This window comes from Electrona antarctica (genome assembly GCF_951216825.1).
Source record: "Electrona antarctica genome assembly, contig: scaffold_507, whole genome shotgun sequence".
Classification (NCBI taxonomy): Eukaryota; Metazoa; Chordata; class Actinopteri; order Myctophiformes; family Myctophidae; genus Electrona; species Electrona antarctica.
In genome coordinates, this window is record NW_027637561.1 from 77227 (window position 1) to 88262 (window position 11036).

At 47.9% G+C, this 11036-nt stretch overlaps 1 protein-coding gene across 1 annotated transcript in view; it reads right to left on the bottom strand.

The window, feature by feature from the left end:
• LOC306918834 (homeobox protein Meis2-like) overlaps positions 1-3748 on the bottom strand; it is a gene marked incomplete at its 5' end in the record, with an annotated part of 74938 nt that extends 71190 nt beyond the window's left edge. The window contains one exon of the mRNA XM_079531689.1: positions 3567-3748. Within this exon, the coding sequence (XP_079387815.1) occupies positions 3567-3748 (182 nt within the window). The remainder of the gene's footprint in view (positions 1-3566) is intronic.
• Between the last annotated feature and the right edge of the window lie 7288 nt (positions 3749-11036).

An 11036-nucleotide genomic window follows, 5' to 3' on the forward strand; every position in this document is an offset into this window, starting at 1 on the left:
CCCCCTAACCCTGCCATCAGGCAGATATCTCTCTGTCATCCCAGGAATGCCGGAGATAACTATCATCTCTCTAGCGATAGAAAGGCCTCTCTCCTCTCAAAGGCCCAGTACTGACCCTGCAGTCCACATCCCAACCAATCTTAGGGGGGCTGGCCTGGGAGATGGGGGAGTTGAAAGGGGGTGGGATTGGAGGGGAGGCGCCAAAGGAGAACAGAGGTAAAACATTGTTTTTATTTTTCATTACAGCCGGACTGGGTATATTGACATTTTAGTTCTCTGGGTCTCTTTGCTCTTTATGCATTATCATCTGCCAATAAATTGGGGTGTGGGATGTGGCTAGCCAGCATGCAGATTACCAAGGCTCTGGGCTGGGGTAATTACTGGTGTAATTAACCTACTACCTGTAACAACAATTATCTCATTACGTCATAAATAGGCCCTTTGAGGAGGCCCAAAATGACTGGTGTTCTGTCATTTTGGTCCCTCTGTTCTGTGACCATGAGCCCTTGATTATTTCCCCCCTGCTCTCTCTCCCATGGCTCCTCGATCTCCTCTACTTTTTCATTAGTCGATTAATCACTCTGTGCCAATGATTTTTGCAAATGGCTGCAGCTATAGTGACAGCACCTCAGGGCACTGCATGTACTGTAAGCTGAGGGAAGGGCATGCCATCTAAATGAGTCACTACTCCAAAGAGAGGCAAGGTCTACACAGGATAGATCTAAACAAAGTAGTTGGAATAGAGATGTATGAAAGAAAGGAAGCTTGCAAGAATGGCAAGGGCTAAATTGCAGGGGATGGGGCAGACCCCCTTCACCCTGTGTGTGTGTGTGTGTGTGTGTGTGTGTGTGTGTGTGTGTGTGTGTGTGTGTGTGTGTGTGTGTGTGTGTGTGTGTGTGTGTGTGTGTGTGTGTGTGTGTGTGTGTGTGTGTGTGTGTGTGTGTGTGTGTGTGTGTGTGTGGGGACTAAAAGGGAGCTGTGATGCCCATGACTGCCCTTCGCTCGGCAGACAAGGATCAGCAGCTAATGAAGGACTTCGGGTCTCCACCAGACATTTCACACTCGCTGCCTCCTTGACAACTCCACAAACCCCCACCCCACACCCCACCCCAAACACACACACACGTACTCACGCCACAGAACCGACCAACAGTCCTCCCTCAATCCTAATCAATTTGGGCTAATTGGTCCCGTAGGTAATCTTGCTTCATCCCTTGATATCTTCAAAGGAAGATGTAGGAAGTGGAAGTGTGCCAGTGCACCTGTCCACGTTCTAACAATAAATGGCAAAAGCTATTCTTTGCCTTATAGCAGTTAGCTCCACGCTCCACACTTGAACTTTGTTGCCATAGCAAAACAAAATACTCTGAGCCAGAGGCAGATCTTTTTTTAGGGTCAGATTCTGATGTTAAATGTTAGATGTTCAAGAAAAGGTATTCCCCAAAAAGCAGAACTGAAGTCGTGCCGGATCGGAATGTTGAACATTAGCCGAGCAAACTGCTTCCATTTTGACTCTTAGGAAAACACTGGGGTGTTCCGTTGCTCGTCTTTGGAGCGGCAAGGTTGCGCGAGGAGAGAATAAAGTGAGGCGAAAGATAAAAAGGGAACAAAGAGCAGGAGAGAAGGTGGGGGCATCATGTGGATCTGTCTGCTAGGGGGGCGTATGGCTTTATTAATCCCTTCCAGAAAACCATATCAAAGTCCTCACACACAGGAAGAGCCGTACATCTGCAATGCAACGCGAGGCTCCCCGTTTTAGCTGAGTTTGCCAGTGCTGTGATTCAGAGCAGCTTACGCCGTTAAAGGCAGTGCATAATAAGTGCATCGGCAGTGATTCTCTACCCTCAATTACTCCTCAGAGTCAAACAAACAAAGCCATTGAGGTTGTGTGGAGAGAGCTGGGATACCTTTGGGTTACAGACATGCCTGTTTGCCACACCCGACGGACACTGGCATCAAAGTGGGGATTTACGGAGATGCGGGTTTTGCAGACAAGGCAAAATGAGCAAATGAATTAAAAGGTTTATAAATCAACAAGTCAACCATCAGATTGTAGCCTCTGCTCAGCAGCCCTCTCATCAGCCAACTGCCATGAAGTTTTCTTTCTCTCTCTCTCCCTCTCTCTCTCTCTGTTTTTTCTTTTTTTTCTCACACAAATGTCCTGGAGGCAGGGAACAAAGCGAGCAGAACTGATTACTGCGCCGTTGCCCTGCTCCGCCAGTCTAAACTCTGTTTGGCTTCCTAATGAGCTCACTAAAAACCCAATTCATCACCCATAACCCTTTCTCAACCCGCCTTGAAATCCCTTATTATAGAGGGGGGGGGGGGGTCAAGGTTGTCCGTTTTACAGGCACTGGTCTGGGGTCGCGGGTTGCAAGGGGTGCAGCTAGCGGATGACAGTGGGCCTTGTTAAGGTGCGTTCAGACTTGGATGGTTGGAGCGGCGCGATTACATACAAAGTCAATGCAAAGACGAGAAGTTGCGCGAGCGCCGCGACCTGGCGTAGCACAAACGGGACGAACCGAATATTTAAAGTCTGAACGCACCTTCAGGGTTATGCTGACATGATGCCCTTCTATCTTAACCACTTATATATTTCGTAGTAAGATGAACAGTGGAAATCGCAGATGCATGACGTCACAACGTGTTGCGATGTCAACGTGTTGAGCTGCTGTTTTAGCTAGCTTTTTTTATATCATTGTTTTTCCCACGATTTTGTAACCCATTTTTCACCCAGGGTCAATTATCTAATGTAATCCTGGGCTCTACACTCCCTCTGACAACCTGGTGAGAGCAACGGACTGACCTCATGCTTCCTTCAATGCATGAGGAGTCCAAGCCGCTTCTTTTCACCTGACAGGGGAGAATTTCCCTGGTTGGACGTAGCGCGTGGAAGGAACACGTTATTCCAACCTTTTTCCTTTCCCCTCCATCAGGCGCCCCGGCTGGCCAGGGGGAGGCAGTTTAGAGACCAGGATTACTGCATGTTTTTTGTGAGGGTACCTACACTGTTTTAGCTATCTTTGAATAGTTTTTCAAATATAATATAATGACATGCATGGCCAAAATAGATGCCGGAAATTAGTGTTTGTAAGTGGGTGAGCTCTATGGGTTTTTTCTTCAACAAACCCCCACCCCTACCCTCACCTCCCATCCAACACTGCATGGATGGACCCTCTTCGCTCTCCCAATACCAATACTGTCCCCGCCTGGGTGGAGGAATGTCCGGCTTGATGGCTCCAACAGCAGGAACGTCCCGTTCTAGCTGACTTTCACACTGGAGATTTCCACTTTAATACCCCTCTGTCCCATCCCCGCGAAGACAGGAATTTGGTGGGAAGGGAATGTGCTGGGATGATGGGGTTTTTAGCGACGGAGTAGGGAAGGGGGGCTTAGAGAGGCCATAAAGGATGGATGGGGGGCGAGGCTAAGGGGAAAAGGCAGTATGAGAGAGAGAGAGAGAGAGAGAGAGGGGGAGAGAGAGAGAGAGAGGGGGGGGGAGAGGGAGAGCGGAATAGGTGGATGATAAACAGCTGAGGAGGAAAGCAATTGCGAATTCCTCTCACCAGTTGGACCAGGGGTGGTGGAGATGAGAATGTGTGGTTTTAAGACTGAAGAGGGAGGGAGGCACCAGCGAGGTGCTGGGGAGGGCGGGTGAGGAGTAAGGAAGAGGGGAGGTGGTGAAGGAGGGAGGTGCCGGGGTAAACTCCCACAGTTCCTCATTACATGAAGTCAGAATGATCCTCATGGCACCTGGGCTGTAACCGAGAGATTACAGAATTGATGAATCCTCGGTTTAAAATGCAGCTGTTTTATTCTGCTTTAGTAATTAATTCTTTTTCCGATAACGTATTGATTAAGCGTAGCCCCTGATAAAGTTCAAACTGAGAGGAATCCCCCCCTGGGCTTTGACTCGGCCTGCTCTGGAGAGTCAATGAAAACTTCCCTAATTCCACCTGCCCCCCCCCCCCCCACACACACACACACACACACACACACACACACACACACACCTCTCTCTCTCTCTCTCTCTCTCTCTCTCTCTCTCTCTCTCTCTCTCTCTCTCTCTCTCTCTCTCTCTCTATTTATTTCATTCCTATTTCTCTCTGTCACTCTGTCTCTTACCTCTTCTACCTATGTCTTTCAGCATGGTTTAGAGTGAGCTTCTCGCTTACTGGATTGTTTGCTTATTCACCTCCTGTTACAACATACCAGATTATTATATTTGACAAATGCACCTAGACCCCTACGTTGGAGAGGGTGCCTATCATTACACTATTCACCAAAAACATTCATACACGTAACAACAGCTTGTCGAGCTTACTCTGGCACACTGACACACATGCACACAGACATACACTTGTTCACAGTGTATCTACCAATCTATTCTCTCTCTCTCTCTCTCTCTCTCTCTCTCTCTCCCACCTCTCTCAAATGCTCTCTCTCTCTCTCAAATGCTCTCTCTCTATATCTCTCTCTCTCTCTCTCTCTCTCTCTCTCTCTCTCTCTCTCTCTCTCTCTCTCTCATGCTCTCACTCTCACCCTAGTTGAGAATTGTGGTATACTAGAAAAAGGAGAGCGTCTTCTTTCACAAAACTACTCTTTCATTCTTTCTATCGTGCCGTTTTCCATACAACTGTGAGCAGGAGTCTGATCAGCAGAGGGTAGAGTGGGTCTCTCTCGGGGGAGCCAACTAGCAGAGAAATCAGATACAGCTTTACAAGAGAGGGGAGCCTCTCTTGTCTTGTCAAGACCTCTTCACCTATACCGGCTCCTTTACAAGTCAATATCCAGCCTGGATCTACTGTCTTCCACTGGGCCTTGGCACACATTCATCTGCAGCCTATAGAAGGCAGAGGTTGGGGGAAAGACCAGAGTCCAGCACTCAGAGTTCATGAACGCTAGGATTTTACAGTAAGAAAAGTGTTTCTTACTGTGTGTGTGTGTGTGTGTGTGTGTGTGTGTGTGTGTGTGTGTGTGTGTGTGTGTGTGTGTGTGTGTGTGTGTGTGTGTGTGTGTGTGTGTGTGTGTGTGTGTGTGTGTGTGTGTGTGTGTGTGTGTGTGGCAATGAAGAATGCAGGACACCATCAAAGTGGCCTTTTCAATATAAAGAATTAATTAAAGAGTGAATGAATTAATGAATGGAAAGGGGGGAAAAATAATTAGAAGGTGGAAGCCGTGCTTAATACATTTCCTGGAGACTATTTCCTTTGGTTAATGGGACCGCAGCATGCAGAGAGGGTTTTGACGAGCTCCCTGTATTGACTGTCCTGCCTGCTCCTTAAGGCGGGTCATTTCATTAAGGCCCAATTCCATGGCGCTAATTTTGATTTTAGGTTCTTGACAGCTGTTGGCAGTGGAAATTGCTATGGCAGGAATAGTGGGTGAGAAGGCTATTACTGCTGTGAAAAAAATACGAATTGCGAAGGCCCTGGGTTCAAATTGCTGCCACTCTTGCCTCGCTGACCTACCCAAATAGGTATTCCATCACATTCCTCGACTTTTCATTTTGATTAGCTGAAGGAGGGCGGAAGAATTCCAACACAGACACATACTTGTGTTCTGTGGGAGAAAGCTTGCAGGTGAAAAACACGGTGAGATGCATTTGAATGCACACATGCGAAGCCTACTGACAATAATATAATTACTTATATTACATATAGTCATGTGTTGCCAGACGATCAGAGATCTGGGACTACCGATATCCAAATTCAGTGTGGAAACAATTGAGAACCAAGACAACCCAGCAAGCCAAATTACGTCATGATGACGTCCTCCGTTGACGTTCAGGACTAGGCCAGATCACAGCACATATGGGGATGATCTTTCAGGACTCCAGGACTCTTCACCAGTTGAAATAATATAGTTTATTCTGGGCCAGGTATGACTAGTTATGATATGACTTAAGTTGATCTGGTCTCGATCTGACTCTCATTCATCCAGGGACGTCCGTCTTAGTGTGCAAAATTTAGGTTGGTTGAAATCAGGTGATATTCTGGGCCAGATCTGACTAGTCTTGATTTGACTTGATCTGGCCCCAATCGGGATTTCACTAATTCTCCCAGGTCCTTGCTGGGAATTGTCTTTAGGGTGGTCCTTCATATTGGGATAGTGATATCGGTAGGCAGAGATCTCTGATGTTCTGGCAACATTGCTCCAACATTGCTCCAACATTGCTCCAACATTGCTCCAACATTGCTCCAACATTGCTCCAACATTGCTCCAACATTGCTCCCTGCTAAAACCAAATCTTGCTAGTACAATAACAACAACTAGCCTAAAGTGGTTTGGGCTAGCAGTGTAATAGCTCTGACTCACTATGTGAGCTCTTAATCATCTTGCCTTGCAAGCTAATATGCAGCATTAAAGTTCCAACAGAAGAAAAAAAAACTCTGATGCTCTTAATTAGCAGTGTTCTATGCCTCTCGGCTTTTTGAAGCTCCCGGGGTCCTTTTGTTTCACCCCTTTCTTCTTCTTCTCTATTTTTTTTCCTTCATTATTGACTTTTCAATTTTCTCCTCACATGCACCCTGCTGCACTAGCACTAGGACCAGCATGGAGGGCACCAGCGGTACCCCCAAGCCCTCTCTGAGACACTTGCTGGCTGACTGGCGAGCCCGACAGCAGGCTTCAGCCCCACAACGCACTCCCCGGGAGGCTGAAATCAAAGAGAGAGGCCCTTAAAATCTAACCGTGGGTATAATGAGGGGTGTTCTGCTGAAACAATAAGCATACACGCCACTGGAGTCAGGGAGACGGGAGAGTGGGAGGAAGAGAGAAAACTGGATATACATGAGAATGTTGGGCCTGAAGAGACTTCTTACACCGTGAACAACAGAGGGCAGAGAGAAAAAAAGAAAGGGAGAGAGAAACGGAGTTGGCGGGAGAGAGGGCAAAGGGCCACAGCCTAGTGGTGATGGTAGTCGGGGGCCACGCATCTATCCGACCACGTATCTGAACCCTGAAAAACGAGGGGGTCCTGCCGCATGCCTCTTGGAGCCGAAGGGAGCACGACTAATTTCTGCACAACAATGGGCTTGGATGGGCGCCCACACAATGGCAGGTGCTTTGAATAGCAGCAGGGCCCTTGCAGCGGGGATCCCTCTCCTCTCTCCGCACTCTGAGGGCCCGGGCTGTGGCTTGCGTAACCTTTCATTTTCGAGCGGGCTTCTTTTTTGACTCGTAAAGGATGAAAACGATCTCATGGGGGCCAAGAGGAGTAAGAGACAGCCAGGCCTGTGGGGCAGAATCCACACCAAGTCCTCCTGTGTTCTCTCCACCTCTCACACCCCCTCCCCTCTCTCTTCTCTCTCTCTCTCTCTCTCTCTCTCTCTCTCTCTCTCTGCTTGCTGCCTTGGCCTGGACCTACTTTTTTTCATCCCATCCTTTTTTGGGGGGGTTTGATTTATTTAGGTTTTCTGTTGTTTTGTTGTGGTTGTTGTTGTCTTTAGCGGTCATATTGTTGTGCTGCTGCTGGGGCTGTCCTGTAGGCCATGGTGCAGTGGTAAAGGCAGTGATCCCCTCCCCACCTTTAAGAGCATTCTTTCCGGGGTCACAGGGTCAGTCTTCACAGATGTCTCCTGCAGACACTCAGTTGTCTAAGGACTGGATCCCAGGGAGTAAGCATTCGTTCCAAACAATGCCGCTTTTCCTCTCACTTAGGAAAATGTTAAATGTTTCCCTTTCTAACTCTCTCTCTCTCTCTCTCTCTCTCTCTCTCTCTCTCTCTCTCTCTCTCTCTCTCTCGCCCTCCTTTTTTGGTTTTCGAATGAAGCCAGTGATTTTTCCAAGGTGGGGTTTTTTGTGTTTAGATAATGAAAGAAAGGCCTGGTTATCGCTAGATAGCAGTGTTTTCTTGTTACTTTCAATCCTCTAAATACTCCCCTCTTCCTTAGTTTCCTCCAATTGTTCTAATGGAGCCTTAGTCATCCTCGCCTGATGGTGGAGGGAGAGATGCTTTTAGGTTCTCTCTATCTCTCTCTCTCTCTGTCTCCCCCCCCCCCCTCTCCCCCCTGACTCTCTCTCGTTCTCAGCATGCGTTGCCAGGAGAGAAAAATGAAAACATGTAGTAACTGTCCTGAAATCCACACACAGAGACACAAACAGAGACTAGTAGAAACCCTTGAGTAAGCAGGGCAGGAGCTAAACAAAGAGCAACTCTGAACAGAAAGACAATATTTGAAGTAGAACATCGCTGGGTCGCCTCAATCACAACAAAAATGGTAGAGAGGAGAATTCCAGAGCCGAACGGCTTTCATTAAAGTGAAATCAGCTTCTGCTTTTCTTAGGGCGAGCGTGACACTGGTAAAAAAAGAAAAGAAAAAAAGATTGCAGCATTTAACATGCGTGTTCTGCCTCCAAACATGGAAAAACCTTTGAAAAAAAAGAGCTCTGTCCATAAATATCACTCCTTTTCATCTTGCCCTTTCTCTCCCCCCCCCCCTGTCTGTCTGTCTGTCTGTCTGTCTGTCTGTCTGTCTGTCTGTCTGTCTGTCTGTCTGTCTCTCTCTCTCTCTCTCTCCTCGTTTGATATGGTGTTTCTTGCATTCCCCTCCAAACCTCTGTATTCTGGAAATTGATAACCCACTCAATGAATTATGTTAAATGCATAATGAAGGTTTTCACAGGCTCAGCCCTGCAGCCAGCCAGGATGGAGCATCTTGTTTGGCATGTTGATTTGTTTTGTTGCACATTTAGCCCCGGTGTTCCTTAAGAGTGCTCACTGCTTGGGGCATGTAAATAAAAAATTATCCTTCCTGACTAACATGGCTAATACCTCCTCTGGGGTAATCCAAAATTATTAGATGCTTGCTTCCAATAAACATTAGGGGCTTGTGACACCACTGTCAAATTGCTCACCTCCCTCTGCCCCCCCCCCCCCCCCCCCCCCTGTGCTGCCATAAAAGAAAAGGCGAACAAAAAGGATCAGGTGTGCAAAAAGCACCCTGGTGGTGGTAGCATGGAAGTGGAACACAGAAGAACTGCTATTATATCCCCCAAAAGCAGCCCTTCGCTTAAAAAGTCATTAAAGCATGTTCTGAAGTGTGAATCAGACTAGAAAATGAGCTTATTTCGCATAATGCCCTCGAAAGCTTTGCATAAACGTGAAAGATGTGCATGTGAAAATGAGAGGCAGGGAGGAAGAACTCGGATTGTAACACACTTCCTTTCTCATCCTCCCACTCTCTTGGACAGTGGCAGCATAGTTATAGCACTACCTGTAGGGTATAACTGCTCTGCTCTGCTAACAAATACGCTTTAGTGTGTTAAAACCTTTGCTTATACAAGGGGTAAAACCACACAGCAAGTGAACAGGCTTTAGCTGGCCTTGCTAAGCTACTCCACTCAACTGTGCGCCTGTCTTTTGGGAGGGACCTTTTGCTGTGATGTGGGGTTTGGACATTGGTGGGAGGAGAATGGGGGGTGGACGGGGGGTGGGGAGGGATTAAAGAGCCGAGAGAGACAGAAGAAAGAGGGGGAAAGTAAAAGAGAGTAAGGCCCATTGGTCAAACACAAAGGGGCAGAGAGAGAAGGGACCTTTAGAGACCTTTAGAGACAGGGTTAAACCCCAAATAAGCACACCTTAAACAGGGCTGGGTGAGCTGGCAGTCGGGGGCTTTTGGAGTTTCCCTGCAGGTGTGCTTTTGACAGACTTGGCCTTCCTAACCTCTGTCTGATCAGGAATGGGGACCAGGGACTTTCTGCCTCTGTGTGTGTCATTCCCTGTGTTTAACTTTAATTCTCTTCTTTGCACTTACACTTACACACACACACACACACACACACACACACACACGCACACACACACACACACTGTTGTGTGTGTGTGTGTGCGTGTGTGCGTGTGTGTGTGTGTGTGTGTGTGTGTGTGTGTGTGTGTGTGTGTGTGTGTGTGTGTGTGTGTGCGTGTGTGTGTGTGTGTGTGTGTGTGTGTGTGTGTGTGTGTGTGCTCTCAAACACACACACACACGCATGCACGCACACATGCACGCACGCGCGTGCGTGCGTATAAACACACACGTATAAACACACACAAACGCAGCCGGACAGAGGAAAACAAATCTACTGGAGACTAGAGCAATTGGATTATCACCTCTTAAGGGTGACTTCTTGCCTGACCTCCCTTGGGGGCCAGCCTTCTAAAACAAGGCTGAGAAATTCCTAGGAAAACAGGAGAAGCCGGGCAGTGTCATGTCATCCTTGTAAAAATACGACAGCCGCAGCAGCATTAATGGATGTGGCGATGCCCTTCAGGGCTCGCTCTCAAATCCCTTTTAGCCATATTACATCAGACCCCTGTGCACTCCACATCGCCACCACATGCTCCCAAGTAATCAGCAGTAGAACAGTGGAGTAGAACTCCAGCGCATAATGACTGATGCAGCAGCATGCCTCTCCATCTCACTGTTTCCGGCCCAAGCCATGAGGTGAAAGAGAGAAAAAGCCACTATGCTCCATATAGTTCAATCATGATTACTTTCCTGCTTCCCTCCCCTTTGCGCCGTTTCCTCTCCCCGTTTTAATTATGTTCCACTCACTCTCAGGGAAGCTGGTCTTCATCTTGGACTCAAAGAGAAAATACAGACCGAAGAGAGAAAAAAATCTTCTCCCTAAAGCTCCCCCCAAATGGTGCATAACAGACATTCTCCTCAGCTGCTGTCAGAATAATCGGGGTAATTTTTTCCCTATGTTCTGCAAACATTACTTTGCACATTAGGCTGACCCAGTTAATGTGCTTTTCCTGCCATGTAGGACCCAGTTGTGAGCTGAACTATACTGGGCTTTGGCCGGGCTGGGCCCGGGCTGGGCTGGGCTGAGCAGGATCAGATCAGGTGGAGAGCCTGTTCGTGATTATGGACTCTGAATGTAGTGAAAGAAAGGAGAGCAAGGGAAGAAGAGGAGGAGAGAAGGGGAGAAAGAGACAGCCCCAAGGAGCATCTAAGAACTAAAGGAAGGAAAGAGAGGATGACGGGCGGAGCGGGGAGAGGTGCAGACCTGGAGGTGCAGAGCAGATGGAAGGGGAGGGAGTGCTGGTG